The 16,399-nt window shown below is 45.2% G+C and overlaps 3 protein-coding genes across 9 annotated transcripts in view; 1 reads left to right on the top strand and 2 right to left on the bottom strand.

The window, feature by feature from the left end:
* C17H17orf80 (chromosome 17 C17orf80 homolog) overlaps positions 1 to 1,756 on the bottom strand; it is a 43,859-nt gene extending 42,103 nt beyond the window's left edge. For all 5 annotated transcript variants that reach the window (XM_048365262.1, XM_048365267.1, XM_048365263.1 and 2 more), the window contains exon 1: positions 296 to 1,756. In XM_048365262.1, the coding sequence (XP_048221219.1) occupies positions 296 to 1,730 (1,435 nt within the window). In that variant the 5' untranslated portion in view covers positions 1,731 to 1,756. The remainder of the gene's footprint in view (positions 1 to 295) is intronic.
* A 3,234-nt stretch (positions 1,757 to 4,990) lies between these two features.
* Fam104a (family with sequence similarity 104 member A) overlaps positions 4,991 to 16,399 on the top strand; it is an 18,303-nt gene continuing 6,894 nt past the window's right edge. For 2 of the 3 annotated variants that reach the window (XM_048365246.1, XM_048365245.1), the window contains exons 1-2: positions 4,991 to 5,224; positions 10,359 to 10,458. In XM_048365246.1, the coding sequence (XP_048221203.1) occupies positions 5,004 to 5,224; positions 10,359 to 10,458 (321 nt within the window). In that variant the 5' untranslated portion in view covers positions 4,991 to 5,003. Of the gene's footprint in view, positions 5,225 to 9,540; positions 10,014 to 10,358; positions 10,459 to 16,399 lie in introns of those variants that run through there. The other variant, XM_048365247.1, reaches the window with a different exon arrangement.
* Positions 13,286 to 16,399, bottom strand: part of Cog1 (component of oligomeric golgi complex 1) — a 21,071-nt gene continuing 17,957 nt past the window's right edge. The window contains exon 12 of the mRNA XM_048365243.1: positions 13,286 to 13,296. Coding sequence (XP_048221200.1) covers positions 13,293 to 13,296 — 4 coding nt within the window. The 3' untranslated portion in view covers positions 13,286 to 13,292. The remainder of the gene's footprint in view (positions 13,297 to 16,399) is intronic.

The following is a 16,399-nucleotide window of genomic DNA, read 5'->3' as shown; positions in this document are numbered from 1 at the left end:
TAGCCTTGAGCAGAAAAGCTCAGGAACACTGCTCAGGCCCAGAGTTCAAGTCCCACAATTGTCCAAAAAAATAATTAATTAATTAATTAAAAGATGACCAGCTGGTCCTTGTCCAATCTTCAACTCTTGGTGGAGGAAAAAGGTACAGGATAAAGTGTTGTCACTGACTGATCTTTGAAGCAAGAACTGATCTCAGGACTGTACATTCAGTGCAATAGGCTGTATATGCAAATGTAAGTTAAATGGATGAAAATCCTAGGATTGTAATCTTACTCAGAAAACACTATAAGCTTACCTTGTGAGAGATGTCCCCCCAGGGGACTGGCGAGCTGAGGTCTCTGGGCCACTGAGCTCCAATATTGAGGCTTCCTTGGCAATACCCCTAGTCCAGCATAGCCAGAATAGAGCTCTGGAAACCACTCCAGCCCCATGGAGCTAGGCACGGGCTTTCTGTCAACAGCCACATCACTGATGAGGAAGCTTTTAGAAATACGATGCTGGGTGGAGTGCGAAGATTGCTGGCACCCAGGGAGAGAGGCAGGGTGGGGCTCCAGGGCTAGGAGTTTGAAATTGGGGACCCGATTATGACCAGAGGCTTGCGCTTTCTCTCCCTGAAGACCTTTCATGGAAAGAGAGGCACGACTCTGATGATCTGTTGGCAACACACAAAGAAATTCATTGTAAGTTGCCTCTCGCGAAGATAACAGGTTTAAAAGCGAATCTCTGTCTTGCTGTTTCTCCTTGGTGGCTGAGCTGCCAGTGAAGTTCTTACAGCCATGGCTCACGGAAGCCCGTTCCCGCACATCTGTCCCACGCATGCTGTCCTCAGCATTTCCCGGCCTCCGACACACCTCCACTCCACAGCCAAGTCCTGCAACTTGGTTTTCAACTGCGATTGGACCTGACGGGTTGGGGTGAAGGCCAAAAACAAGTGATTCTGAGTTCTTTCCCTGAGCCTCAGGGTTTCCAATGTCAGCAGAGAGTGCTGGCATGTAGCTTCGTTCTCTGGAATCGTTCTTGTTCAACACTGATGCTCTCAACGTTAAGATTTCATTACTGAGATTCTTCGGAGAATGACAATCACTAGTAGGCATAGCTAATAATTTTATTAGAAGGCCTTGTTTTTGAGGCTCACTTGTGTCTGACTTCACATGCACAGGATTGGCTTGTACATCACTTGGTATGACCGAAGAACATTTTCTACCTTGATTCGACAAAGATGGTTCTGTTGAACCACTGGGTAATGATGCTTTTGTTTCTGAAGGAATCAACTGGATCTCCTTTGATTTAGGCAAATCTTTGGCAAGTTTAGGAGAGGGGTTAATCGAGGGATAAGACTCAGCCTTAGTTTTTCTTCGGAAGGCAATCTTTGGTTTGGTGTATTTTAACACTCTGAAAGCTAGGTGACTTTGAGCCTTGTCTACATCGGCCTTTGGAGTACTTGCTCTCTTCAAGTCAGTGTCTTGTAGTGGAGAGGATGTTACTGTCCTTTCCAGTTTGTTGTTTATTGATTTGGTATTTCTTTTCTCATCCTCTGTTTCTAGCTCTTTTCTCTTAGCTTTAGTTAAGTCTTTGGTAGGCCTTTCCACTTTTTTAGCACACAGCCCTGTAGCTGGCCTGGACTGATCAACTTTCTGATCAGCAGGTATGGCCAATTTTATCATTTTACAGTGTGGCAAGTGGGACTTTAATCTTTTAAATGGCTTCTTACAGTAAGGACACACTTCCATTTTGGGCTGGATATCACTTATCTTCTTTCTGAAAAAGATAAATGTTAGAAAATGAGGCCAGAAACTGGTGGCTCATGTCAGTAAATCCTAGCTACTCAGGAGGCTGAGATCTGAGTGTCATAGTTCAAAGTCAGCTTGGGCAAGAAAAGTCTGATTAACTCATCTCCAACTAATTACTATAAAGGTAGAAATGGAGCTGTAGCTCAAGTGTTAGAGCACCAGCACTAAGCAAAAAAGCTAAGGTACAGTGCCCAGGCCTCGTGTTTAAGCCCTTGTACGGGCACAAAAACAAGAAAGGAAGCACATATAGCCTATACTGTAAATACTGACATTTTATGTGTGAATCTTTTAAATTAATTTGGAACAACCTAGGTTAAAGGAAACTAAACTTTTTTTTTGGTAGTTAGCAAATAGAAGACATAGTACAATTTAAAAATAAACATTCTGGCATGCTTGATTTTATATTTCACATCTCCAAGAAATCAATCATATAAAAGACAACCCAGAGACTTTTCAACATCCCTAATGAGGATGAGCAAGAACAAAAGACTTAAATCTATTAAATTAATAGTCGAAGAAAGGATATTCAAAATAGCAGCCAGAGTAAAAATGTTTGCTGTTTACATCAACTGGATATTATGTGAGTATAAAACTGTTTGAAAGTCTTTAAATACATCACACAAGGATTAGATGTTGAATTCATTTTAAAAGGCAGGTTTCCAAAGTGATGTAAAAAATCCACTGGGTACAAGAGGAGAATATTAGAACTTCCATTATCTTGAGCAAAAGAAATGAAGCTGACATTTTGCCTTATCAGTAGCATGCATGTATGTGCACACCCACAAATAAAATGTATGTGTAAGGTACAAGTGAAAAATACACAGTGAAGGAAACTTGTGTCCAACCTTTTAGCTATAATTTGTAGTAGCAATCAGTACTGGCAAATCTGCTTAACATCTTTGTTAAATGTATATTATGCAAGGAAGCTTTAAACTGTTCATACTAAGGCCAGATGTCTGTAATCCTAGCTACTCAGGAGGCTGAGATCTGAGGATCGAGGTTCAAAGCCAACCCTGGCAGAAAAGTCCCTGTGAGACTCTTACCTCCAATGAATGGCTCAAAACCAGAAGTGGCCCTGTGGCTCAAAGTGGCAGGGTTCTGGCCTTGAGGAAAAGAGCTCAGGGACAGCGCCCAGGCCCTGAATTCAAGCCCTACAACCTTCAAAAAAAAAAACAAAACAACAAAAAACCCCACCAAAACCAAACAAACAAAAAACCACTTGTACCATACATCACTTGTACCTGTTATTCTCAACAGTTGGGAAATACTTAATTCCAAGGCTCTGTTGAAAGTTATTAGTATTTTTGTGCCAGTACTGGGACTCCAAGTCAGGGTCTCATACTCTCCTTGGCTATGTGCTCTCGTTTGGTGTTTTTCACTCAAGGCTGGCACTCTCCCACTTGGGCAACACATCCACTTCTGGCTTTTTGCTCATTAGAGGTAACAATATCTCACATTTGCTGGTCAAGGCACAGATCTCAGTCTCCTGAACACCTAGGATCACAGGCACAAGCCACGGGCTTCTACTTATTATGTTAACATTTCTTTCTGTTTCTGTAAGATTCCAGAAGGCAGGGACATACCTATATCGGGCACAAGTGGAATCTTAGAAAACCTAACACTGAGCCTGACATGTAACATTTGTTTAATGAATCCTTTCTCTAGACATGCAAATATTACAGTTCTGAGACTGAAAATATCTTCTGTTCTCTAAATTGATCATAAAAGCAGATCTTGAAGCAAAGTAATTATCCATTATCAAAGCCATCGACTTCATCTTACGTGAAGTTAACAAAGGTGACTTTGCAATCGACAGTGCTGATTCCTCCTTTTCTAGGGTTACATACTGATATCAGGACGAAAGCTATGGGGCGTGTGCTTTTGAAAATGCACACAAGCGAAGCCAATCCACGGGCTTTCCGTTAGAAACTTTAGGGACTGCCGAGATTGTGTTCCGGTCGGTCCACTTCATCCCACCGCAAGGGCTCCTGGTCAGCCTTTCCGCCACGACATCTTAGCCTGGGTGCTTGTTTTTCTTACCCGAGCTCGGTTATCCGTTAGGACGATGCTAATTCTGTTGCCGCGTCTCCCGGACCCTCATGCTTCCCGATCACCGTTCCCGAGTTCGGCAGAAAGAAAACTCCGAATTTCAGCCGACGTAATGCGATACGCCGAGGAACTGCGGCCCAGTCCCGGTCCCGAACCCAATACAAACTGGGCTATCTGCCTGGCAGCTCCGGGGAAGGTTCTGGAAAGCAGTGAGTTAAAACAATCAGCCAGGCGCCGGTGGCTTGCGGCCTCGGCTCTTCAGGAGACTGGGTTCTGAGGATCGAGGTTCGAAGCCAGCCCGGGTAGTTCAAGTTCAGTCCGTGGGATTCTTATCTCCAATAAACCAGCAAAAAAAAAAAAAAATAATAAAATAAAATCCAGAGAAGGAGCTGCGGCTCCAGCGGTAAGGCTCTAGCCTGGAGCCCAAAAGCTCAGGGACAGCGGCCCCGAGTTCAAGCCCCATAACGGGCACGTGAAAACCGCCCCCAGGCACCAGGCGGATCTCACCGGCTGGTCTCCGCTTCCACCTCCCGCGTGAACCGTGTTTGTGGCCAGGCCTGGATTCACCTCCCTCGATCCCGGGCCGGGGAGGCCCAGGGGCCGGAGACCCCCGACCCCCAGGAGGCCCACCGGAGGCTGCAACCTCCCGCTCCACACACGTCCCATCCCTCCGTCGCCCCGGGGTGTCTTCCCGGAAACAGCCCCGCCCCTGAGGACTCACTGTGGACCAGAATACGCGACTCCGGCGACCCCAAGGCCCACCCGGCGTCGGCGTCGAGCCCCCCCGAGGCCCACCGGCGCTCTCCCAACCCCCGGACTCGCGGCAGGTCGTCCGCACCACTGCCTGAGGGCGCGCTCCTAGGTCTTTTAAATAGTTACCCCGCCAGGATGTACTCGAACACTTGCGTCAATTACCACGATATAAGTTAAATTATTTCAAGCCTGGTTTGGGTTCGTTCGAAGGTGTTACTCTTTGGCTGCGGACAGGCGAACGCCTAGGCCACCTCCTCAGAGGTCCTCTTTCTCAGAAGCTCTCCGTCGCGCTTTCCCCCTCCCTCTCCCTTCAGAGCCCGCCTCTTTCCTGTGGGCGGGGCCAGGCCTCGGCGCCGTGGGGGCGTCGCGTCACTGCGCAGCCGCAAGGGGGCGGTACCACGGCGGTGCGACATGGGGGGGCGCGGAGGAGACGCCGGAAGTGGCAGTGGTACGAGTCCGATCGAGGGGTTCTCACCGCCGGCGTCCTCCACCCGCGCGGCGGCCAGAGCCAAGGCCCGAGGGGGTGGGCGTGGCGGACGCCGGAACACGACCCCCTCCGTCCGCTCTCCGCGCGGGGCGGCGCCGCGTCGCTCCCCTCCACCAGCTGCCATGAGCGAGCGCCTCCGCCCTAGGTGAGACGGAAGGGACCCCCTGTCCTTTCCGGCCCGTCGCCGGCGGATCCGCGGGGTGGAGCCGAGGGGCTGCCCGCGTCCTGCGGGGCGAACTCCGGGCTGCGCGGCCGGCCAGGGGAGGAGAGAGGGACGCGCGAGTGGCTGCAGCCCCGGTGTCGGTGGGCAGCCCGGAGGGGGTGACATGTCGGGGTCCCGGGTCTCCCCTCGTCAGTCGGGTTCGGAACGAGCTCTGTTGGGTCTCGGAAGGAGGACGGTGGTCCTGAAGCTCCCTTGGTCCTACATTTAGGCAGGTGGGGGTGGGGGGATGGGAGGAATGTTGTCGAGTGAGAGAGTCCCTGAAGGCGCCTTTGAGGGCACCGGGGGACCTGCCGGGGCCCCCCAAGGTCAGGTGGCCGGGGGGGGAGGGCGGCGCTGAGCTTCGTGTAGTCCGGCGGCCGGGAGGGATTAGGGCAGACCGCCGGACTGGCTGTCCGGGGTGGGTCGGGGTTCTCCCGGCGCCGGAGCCCTACCTAGCAGGCAGCATTCTAAACTGTGGGTGCAAAGCCGTTTGACTCGGAAGGCGAGGTTGGTCCGATTACCCCCCACCGAGCCCGGCCTCAGGGTGCGGGGCTTCCCCAAGGCAGTGCCCGGCCCTAGCTAGGATTTCTTCCTTTTTCCTTTCTTTTTTTCTCTTCTCTCTCCCCTCTCGTCTTGTCTTATTTCCCCCTGCGAGGAGTCGAGGAGGAGGAGGAAGTGGAGATGCGAGGATCTCGGAGTGAACCTTTCATTCTCAAATTGGGGGGAAAAAAAAAAAATCACCATGGAGCCCTGAAGTGAAAACTTGTGGATCACTGAGTTCAGTTTTGTTTTTCTGATGAGATGGATTTAGAAAGATCACGAAGTTTACCTGGATCTTTCCAGGCTCGAGGAATTTTCCTATTGGCCTCAGGCTGAAGTAAATTGGCTTATAGGATTGCCTTGGTAGATTATGCTGGACCTTCCCTTGTTCCTTGTTTTCTTTGGCTCTGAATGCAATTGACAAGTCTTTCAGCAAAGACTTTTCTCTGTAACATTTTTATTTCATGAGATTGAGATTCTTTAAAGCATTTTGAGGTTATTTGGCCTGTAGTTTTTGAAAACTGAGGGGGGCCCAAAACCGCATTGGATTGTTGATTGGGATCATGTAGACAGAAACGTAAAACCTATGCTTGCATCCTGTACTTGTATTGAAAGGAAGAGTGGGCTATTTGAAGTTGCAGGATGCCTTCAAATTATAATCTGGTCATGGTGTTAATGCTACAATGTATAATCTGTGAGTAGGATGGAGCATGAAGCAGCAGGACTTGGCAATTATTAACAAGATTGTTGAAAAGTTTGAATTAGGCCAAAATAAAATTATGGCTCAATGACGTGCCATCAGAATCAAAATCTTCAGATGTTGTAAACTGCACCCAACTACCGTGTGTGTGTGGTTTTTAATTTTCAAACTCAGTTTGTATTTCTAATATTTTGTTGGGGTGTCTCCTAGATCCTAAATCTGAAAAAGGCAAGTATTTCCTACCCCCCCAAAGATTCTTTTTGTCCAGTACCATACACAATGTGTTTCTACATACAGCAGATTCTTTGTATCTCATACATACACGAATAATCCTAATACATTTTATTAGTAATTATTGTAAAAGAAGTCATTTTGTTTGGGCAGTCTTTCCTTGCCTGCTTCTCTCTGCTTGTGTTTCATGGAGTGTGATGGACCAGTTTTGCCAGCTCCAGCTGTTCACATCTCTGGATCCATTTCCTCAATTTTAAGGTGAAAGGTTGATATGAGACAGTTTTTGAAACTATTCCACAGTAGACCACAATGGTTGTCGAGAGGTGGGTGTGTGGTCTGTATTTTATAACAAACCTATAACTTTTGTGCATGCTGACGTTTCATCTCCCCAGTAAGAAGGAAGAGTTCTTTTTGTTTTTAAAAAGTGAAAACCATGGGCTGGGAACGTGGCTTAGTGGTAGAGTGCTTGCCTAGCATGCATGAAGCCCTGGATTTGATTCCTCTGTACCACATAAACAGAAAAGGCCAGAAGTGGTGCTGTGGATCAAGTGGTAGAGTGCTAGCCTTGAGCAAAAAGAAGCTCAGGGACAGCACTCAGGCCCTGAGTTCAAGCCCCAGGACTGCCCCCCCCCCTCAAAAAAGTGAAAATTTCCATCCTCTTAAGATTACTTCTTTAAGCTCTAGAAATTGATTGAAAGGTTAAAAGAGAGATAAGTAATGAAGTAAGCCATTTTTCAGAGTAACATGTCAAACAGTCATCTGAACCTAGGTGGGAATTGGAGAATGTAATCAATTGTGGGGTGTCTGCCAAAATTATAACCTGCTCTGAGGCATTCGTGTCAAAAGCTATAATCTGACTGATTGTACAGATAAGGATAAGCATGCAGCCATGATCTTGTCAGTTATTAACAACGTTGTTGAAAGCAGAGAGTTTGAAGGAGGGAAACCACTAATAGCCAAGGACCAGGGAGATGAGAAGAGGTAGGACTCATTCTGAATCCACTACCACCCAAGAAGAGGAGCAGCCTTAGGCCAGAGATCCTGTGAAAATACAGCAGTTCAGTTGATATTGTCAGTACCAGCCTGTTTTCTGCCATGCAACCTTTCCCTCCTTGTCACTGGAAAGGGACGTCCTCCATTGCAAATGAGGAAATGGTAAATTTTGGTCAGACTCCTAAGTTTGGTTAGTGACTCAGCAGCCCAAAATATGATCAGCTGTTAGCCTACCGATAAAATAGAGTTCAGGGGCCAGCCTGCTGCCATTGGATGAGATTTCTCTTTGGGTATCAGATGGCTCCAACAGAAATGGCTTTGCTACTGCAGCACATTCCCATGTAAATTCTATGATTAGGTTGGGATGGAAGTAGAGCCTTCTTGATTCAGATTTATAATAGGATATCCACTGAATGATTATTAACCTGGTATTCATCTGACTTTGAGCTTCAAGTGCTTCAGAAATTAAGTGCAGTGTATAGTGTCACATCTTCTGGGGGAAAATGTGGAACATGGAATGAGGTAAATGGTTCAGAATCACACTCAAAAACTGGGATCATGGAAGTGGAACTGGGGCTCACGTGGTAAAGCACTAACCTTGAGCAAAAAAACTCAGTTTCAGTGCCCAGGCTCTGAGTTCAAGCACCAGGACAAAAAAACAAAACCCTGGAATCATACCCATACATAAATTAGATACTGAGAGTATTGTAGAGTACAGGGAACTGAATGGAGTGGAAGTTTAATTTTTCCCATATCCAGACTTCAACTCAAACCCTTAGGATTCAGGGTTTATTATACTAATCCAATGGCATAGATGCTATGTGCTCTAAGCTTAAATACTTTACAAAAGAATTGGTTGTCTGAACTGCAGTTAGGTGAAGCTCTAAGCGTTTCATGATAGTAGATGCTGTTGTACAGAGTTGTCACAGTGCTGCCCAGTAAGAACATGAAGGGCCTGTCCTCCAGCATCATATAGCTACATGTTCCATTTTGTACTGGAAACAAGACTAGACTTTCAACTAGGGGACACTGTTGTACAGTGTAATTGTAGACATTTTGACTTCTAGTTATTTTACCCACTTTTTTTTTTTTTTTTTTTGGTACTGGTATTGGAGCTTAACCTCAGGGACTCACATTCTTGGTTTGGCTTGCTGGCCCACAGCTGGCATTTTACTGCTTGAGCCACACCTGCAGTCAATGTTTTTTTTTTTTTCTGGTTAATTTGGAGATGGAGTCTTGCGGATTTTTTCTTCCCAGGCTGACTTCTAAATGATCTTCCACGTCTCAGTCTTTTGAGTAGCTAAGATTACGGGCATGAGCCATAGGCACCTTGCCTTATTTCTGTTTGTGGGTGTGTGTGTGCACAGTGTGATTTTTTAAAAAATCTCCCCCCCCCATAGGATTTATTTTTAAGCAATTGTATAAGAGTTGCCACTTAACAGAGCAGTTTATGAATATACTATACCTTGATCAGTGTCACCCCTTTCAACATTCTCAACCATCCCTCCACTACTTACTCCTTCCCTCACTCTTGTTAATTTTGTAGAACATACATTGGATTCTTCATTCTATCCTTCTCTTCTTTTGCCCACCCTTTTCCCCTTGACTGCTCTATTTCTGCTTTTTAATGGATTTGGAAATCCTGAGCTGGGCACAAGTAGCTCATGCCTGTAATCCTAGCTACACAGGAGGCTGAGATCTGAGGATCACAGTTTTAAGCCAGCCCTGGCAAGACAAGTCTGTGAGACTTTCATCTCTAGTGAATGACTCGGAAAAAGCCAGAAGTGTGTTGTGGCTCCAATGATAGAGCACCAGTCTTGAGAAAATGTCAGGGACAACACCCAGGCCCCAAGTTCAAAAGCCACAGGACCAGCACACACAAAAAGAATTCCTTCTGACTTCACTTGATATGCGAATTTCTTTAAACCTAGAATTTTCCAGCGGTTTGTGCTGCCGTCTCAAAGTTAGAATCTAGTGACATGAATGAAGTGACTGTTATATCATAATACTAGTAGTCTGCCGGACAGTCAGGTTAGCATAGCCATAGTTGCTTCTTCAGTGATCACCCAGGATAGTAACTGAGTCCTCTGGGGGGCATAGAGATTCTATTTAGTGTGGTGCTTGTTGGGGGAAATCAGGGGCGAGGAAAACCTAGAAGCTACCACATATCTGTGATATTCCTGTGTGACATCCTTTTTATACAGATACGCAGGACAAACAGGCAAAGACAGGGGCTCCTCTCAAATCTTGTCATATGGAAGAAAGTAGGTAATTTGAAATTTACATTCCGGGAACTTTTAAAGAAGAAAACTTTAGTTGTGTGGTAGCTTAGTCCTTAACCTTTTCCTGTTCTTATTTAATTAGCAGCAGGCAATTAATGTTGTCAAGATTCTGTTCACACAATAGCCTTGCTAATTTAACCTTGACCTTAGGGCTACTCTCATAGCTTCTTGCTTAGTGCCCAGTGGCAGTGTACTTAAACTTTCACCCTATTGAGGTGTCATGTGGTGTATATTTGCAGGCGAGAGGGCAAATTTATTTGTTGTCCTAATATACAGTTGAGTTAAAAAGATCAACTACTGGATTTTTTTTCTCCTTGTGTCCTCATTTCAGGAAAAGAAGAAGAAATGGCAATGAAGAAGATAACCATCTTCCCCCACAGACCAAAAGGAGTACAAGAAATGCTGTCTTTCAGGATTCCTGGGACACGGAGGTAAGGAATGGGTCACACACTCACTTGTTTGCACTGCTTGAGCACAGGAATGCAGTTTCTGCTGTGTATAATTCAAAGAATAAGTATGGTTTTACCTGACTGCAGTAGTTTCAATCCTATTTCTATCTTGAGACCTGTTCTCTTTGTGGAACTTTGTAATTATTCCCAGCAAAGCACATTCATGCATGCATGTGCACACACAACACACACATATACACACACACCATGCTTTGAAGTAGGGACTCCTTATCTTGTAAGATCAGTACAGTAGATTGTGGGCTTTCTGCTTTTGTTTTTGTGCTGGTACTGGAGTTTGAACCTCAGGACCTTGTGCTCATGCTTAGCTTTTTTACTATGGCTGGCACTGTAGCATTTGAACCACATCTCCTATTCCAGCTCTCTGCTGGTTAACTGAGGTAAGAGACTCAGATTTGCCTGCCTGGGCTGGCTCCAAACCTTGAACATCAGATCTCAGCGCCCCCTGAGTAGCTAGTATTACAGGCTGAGCCACCGCTGCCTGGTGGTTGGTAGTTTTGATCTATACCCATTGATTTGCTTAACTGATTGGTCCCAGCACACCTGAGTACAGGAGTGCTCTGTTCCATGCCTCCCCCCAACCTTCCCAATCGCTGCAGCAACATGGAATGGACTGTAGAACTGGAGTTGCAAAAGGCCGGAGGAAGTTTTCTTTTGTACTCAAACTTGGTACCTGATATTTTCACTGTTGCTGTGCCAACTGAGCTACACCTCCAACCCCAGGAGGGAAAATCTTTTTTTTTTTTTTTTTTTTTGCCAGTCCTGGGCCTTGAACGCAGGGCCTGAGCACTGTCCCTGGCTTTTTGCTCAAGGCTAGCACTCTACCACCAACAGGTTTCCTTGGGACTAAGTCAGATAAAACATTCTCTGCCTTCCTTAAAATGCTTAATTTCAGAATTCTTTTTCTTATAGCTTGAACTTACATCTGAGGAATTGGTTGAGATTCTGAGATTTAAAATGGTTACTTATTACTTGGAGACTGAGATCTGAGGATCACAGATAAAAGCCAGCTTGGGCGGGAAAGTCCATGAGATTCTCATCTCCAATTAACCACCAAAAAAGCCAGAAGTGGAGGTGTGGCTCAAGTGGTAGAGCACTAGCCTTGAGCAAAAAAAGTTCAGGGTCAGTGCCTAGGCCTTGAGTTCAAGCCCCAGGATAGGCACACACACACACAAAAAAGGTTACTTACTAAAAGTTACTTTTTTTCCCCTAAATGTAATAACCTTGGCATCTTTTTCTGGGAAGTTAGATGTGAGGTCCCTGATTTGTAATAAAGTACCACAAGGAGCTGTGTAAATTGAAGGTAATATATGTCTCTTTTTCCCACATAATGTGAAGCTATAGCATGAGAACTGACCTGCAGATTAGTTACACAGTGAGATATGTCATGTATTTTCTTTCTTACTTTAGTAGGAAAAGGAATCTCCACTTCTTAGGTAGAAAAACTGGGAAATGGAAAAATAAAGGCACTTGCCAGCCAAAGCCATCACCAGGAGGAGGCGATGAGAAGCTGGGCCCTAGGGCCTGCATGTTGAGCTGCTAGCTGTGGTGTGAGCTGTCTCATGCTCGAAGAAACTGCTCATCATTTGCTGAAACAACTAGCTTGGGAGTCAGGAACAGAGCAGAAATTTCCTCCACTTACCTTTTAGCTGGAAGATATTTTTCCAAGTACATGCTATGATATAGTTTTATCTGGAACACAATTGTAGATTTCTTTCTTTTTTTTTTTTTTTGCCAGTCCTGGGGCTTGGACTCAGGGCCTGAGCACTGTCCCTGGCTTCTTCTTGCTCAAGGCTAGCATTCTTGCCACTTGGGCCACAGCGCCGCTTCTGGCCATTTTCTATATATGTGGTGCTGAGGAATCGAACCCAGGGCTTCATGTATATACAAGACAAGCTAGTCTTGCCATTAGGCCATATTCCCAGCCCCACAATTGTAGATTTCTAATATGAAAAGACAAGAAAGGAATGGGGACTAGCGCTTAAAAACTTTGTATCTTTTTTTTTTTTTTTTTTTGGAGAGAGTGTGTGCACGCGCTTTTTGCGCATACGCCCACATGGGGCTCAGGTGCTGTCCCTGAGCTTTTTCTGCTCAGGGTTAGCACGATGCCACTTGAGCCACAGCTCCATTTCTGGCTTTATTGTTGGTTAATTACAGATCAGAGTCTCGCAGACTTTCCCACCTGACTGGCTTTGAATCTCTCCTCAGATCTCAGCCTCTTCAGTAGCTTGCATTATAGACATGAGACCTGGGTACTGGCTTGTAAGTCTGGCTTCTGGTTCTTAAATGTATGCCTTTCAGGAAGTGCTTCTGTCAGTAAATTAAGTTGGTCTTTTTTCTTTTCTGGTCCTGCGGTTTGAACCCAGGCACTGTCCCTGAGCTCTGGCTTTTTAGTAGTTAACTGGCTGTAGGAATCTCACAGACTTTTCTTTCCCAGGCTGGCTTAGAACGTGATCTTTAGATCTCAACCTCCTCAGTAGTTAGGATTACAGGTGAGAGCCACTGGTAGCCAGCTAAATCAATCTTTTAAAAATACAAGGCCCACTCCTAACCCCTATTATTTTACTTTGTGCACGTACTGAGCATTTGTCCCTCAAGGAGTTTTCCTTCAAGGCTAATGCTCTACCACTTGAGCTATAGCTCTACTTCTGGCTTTTTGGTAGTTTTGACCATAAGAATTTCATGGACTTTCCTGCATAGGCTGACTGTAATCCTTACATATCTGCCTCCTGAATAGCGAGGGTATAGGTGTGAGCCACTGGTCCTAGGTCCTTAGGGTCTCTTAAGTTAGGATCTCGTCATCTCAAATAGGGATAATTTGACTTCTTTATTTGGATCCCTTTGATTTCTTTTTCTTGCCTTATTGCTTTGGCAAGGAATGTTGGTGCTTTATTGAATAAGAGTGCAGGAGAGTGGACACCTTGTTTTTGACTTTAGGTATATAGTTATAGAGAACTGTCTTGTCTAGCTTATTACAGTCCTTTTATTCTTTCTAGTTTTTTTCAGAACATTTATCTGTTTTTGACATCAATTTAGGTGACCATGTGATTGTTATCCTTGATTCCATTTATTAAATGGGTTATCTCTTAATATGGCTTTATACCTTGGAAAATGCAAAGGTAAGCCTAGCTGGAGGATTAGGACTTCTTGGTCACTGGTGAATAATAATATGAGCCCAGTGAACCTTGAAAATGAACCTTGTCAACTTTTCTGATCTTCACATCTTGTGTCTTTGGGAAGGGCAATGGAGTGTTCATCTGCCTTTCTATTGTGTTCTCTGCAGGCTCCTAAAAGTTCTTTTCTAGTATTTCTCCTTTTTTTTTTTTTTTTTAATCCCTGCAGGTTTTTCTTGTCTAGAGTTTCTTTCACTGACTTATGAAGATGCTCTGCAGGACATTTTTCCTCTCCTTCGGGTGTGCTTTCTTTTCCTCCTCTTAGCCCCAGACGTCTTTCCTTTCTGGGCTTGGCTTCCTACTTGGCTCCTGTAAAACTTGGTAGAGGCATACCAGACCTTCGCATTCAGCAGACTTTTACTGAATACCAGCTCTTAGCCATGAATGCCCAGGTGCCTCCAAGCTCACTAGCTCTTCCCTCTCTATGCCTGTCTGGGCTGTGGCACATACCCACAGTTGTTCAGATCTGCCTTCCGCACTTGTGTATGTGTGAAAAAAACCTCCCCCATAGGGCCCTTCTGGGTCTTCTGCAACTTCATTTATCACAAACAGATCCTGGAGTCTTCACTCCCTAGTGTAGACTTCAGCATGGCCCTCTGTCTACAGAATTTACAGCTTGCTGAGCACTGATGGCTCACACCTGTAATCCTTGCTACTCCGGAGGCTGAGATCTGAGAGTTGTAGTTCAAAGCTAGCCTTGGCAATAAAGTCTGTGAGACTCATGATCTCCAATTAACCACCAGAAAACCAGAAATGGAGCTGTGGCTCAAAGTGGTGGAGTGTAACCTTGAGCAAAAAAAAAGCTCAGGGACCCCCCCCTCCATCCCCCCCCCCCCCCAAATTCTCAGTTCTTGGAATCTGGCCCAAACTTTCCTGTGTGTTTTTATGTTATACCAGCTCCTCCTGTAGATTTAGCAATACCACACTATTAGTTTAATTTCCCCAAGACAGGTTTTTGTATTTTACGTTTTTTTGTTTTTATTATTTCTGTGCTGGTCCTAGGGCTTGAACTCGGGGCCTGGGCACTGTCCCTGAGCTTTCGTGCTGAAGGCTAGTACTTTACCACTTGATCCACTTCTTCACTTTTTTTTTTTTTTGGCCAGTCCTGGGGCTTGGACTCAGGGCCTGAGCACTGTCCCTGGCTTCTTCTTGCTCAAGGCTAGCACTCTGCCACTTGAGCCACAGCGCCACTTCTGGCCATTTTCTGTATATGTGGTGCTGGGGAATCGAACCTAGGGCCTCATGTATACGAAGCAAGCACTCTTGCCACTAGGCCATATCCCCAGCCCCTACTTCTTCACTTTTGGCATGGCTTTGAACTATGATCCTCAGATCTTAGCATCCTGAGTAGGGTTTCTGGTATGAGCCATCAGCATCTGGCTGTATTGTGTTGTAAGCTTTAGCAGATATTTAGTTTAGTGTAACTAGGTTTAAAGTAGGGAGAAAGAGGAAAAGAAACCCTTCTGCGGGACCCCCCCCCTCCCCCCAGAGTACTAGCTTTGAGCCCAAAAACTTAGGGATGCCAAAAAAATATCCAACAAACTTAGGGACCTTTCTCCTTGATATAAGGTGTTTTTAGTTTCAGGAGGTTTAGGACCTTAGTCGAGCTGGAGAGAGCTGAGTTTTTATTAGTTTCTTTGTCTATTTTTAGCATCAGATTTAATGTATATATATATATATATATATATATATATATATATATATATATATATATATATATATATTTGGACTCAGGGCCTGAGCACTGTCCCTGGCTTCTTTTTTTTTTTTGCTCAAGGCTAGCACTCTACCACTTGAGCCACAGCGCCACTTCTGGCTGTTTTCTGTATATGTGGTGCTGGGGAATTGAACCCAGGACCTCATGTATATGAGGCAAGCACTCTTGCCACTAGGCCATATCCCCAGCCCGCATCAGATTTAATGTTAGACTTTGTAAAGCTAAAATCAAGAGTAATCATTGAAAAACAAGTGCTTGTTAGAGTTGTTTCCCTTGAGATTCATCATACATGCCTACAGAACCTTTGCTAAAGCTAAATGCTTTCTCTACCTTGTGTGGTTCAACACCGGCTCGTGCTCACCAATTTCTGTCCCTAGAGGATGGATAGACGAGGGGTTCCCTCAGCTTCTCAGCTCCCTCACAACGTCTCAGATGGAGAGTCCCCTAAGATGAAAGTCGTAGCAAGGATTTTATTTTAGCATAACAGGTTAGAGAGAACTAGAAAACATGAGAGAAATATTTCTGTTCCCCAGGCAAGAAATGAGAGTTAAAGGCTCATTTTTATTATTTTTGCCAGTCCTGGGGCTTGAACTTAGAGCCTGATCACTGTCCCTGGCTTCCTTTGCTCAAGGCTAACATAACACTCCACCACTTGAGCCACAGCACCACTTCTGGCTTTTTCTGTTTATATGGTGCTGAGGAATCAAGCCCAGAGCTTCATGCATGCTAGGCAAGCACTCTATCACTAAAGCCACATTCCTAGTCCCTATTTTTATTTTTTAGTTTGCTCTTGTACTCCCTGTTAGTTATCCCTGCATATTAAAAATCTGCCTTATTTTTGTGGGTCTGTGGTTCATACCAGTAAACCTAGCTATGTCAGGTTGAGATCTGGAGGACTCAAATTTGAAGCCAGACAGGCAGGAAAAAAAAATCTCTAAAATAATCAGCAAAACAGGCTGGAGGCATGTCTCAAATGGTAGAGCACTAAGCCAAGCAAGTGTGAGGCCTTGAGTTC

Source organism: Perognathus longimembris, chromosome 17 (assembly GCF_023159225.1).
Source record: "Perognathus longimembris pacificus isolate PPM17 chromosome 17, ASM2315922v1, whole genome shotgun sequence".
NCBI classification, from domain to species: domain Eukaryota; kingdom Metazoa; phylum Chordata; class Mammalia; order Rodentia; family Heteromyidae; genus Perognathus; species Perognathus longimembris.
The sequence above is the reverse complement of the archived record's forward strand: the minus strand, read 5'-3'. Positions and strand labels throughout refer to the sequence as shown.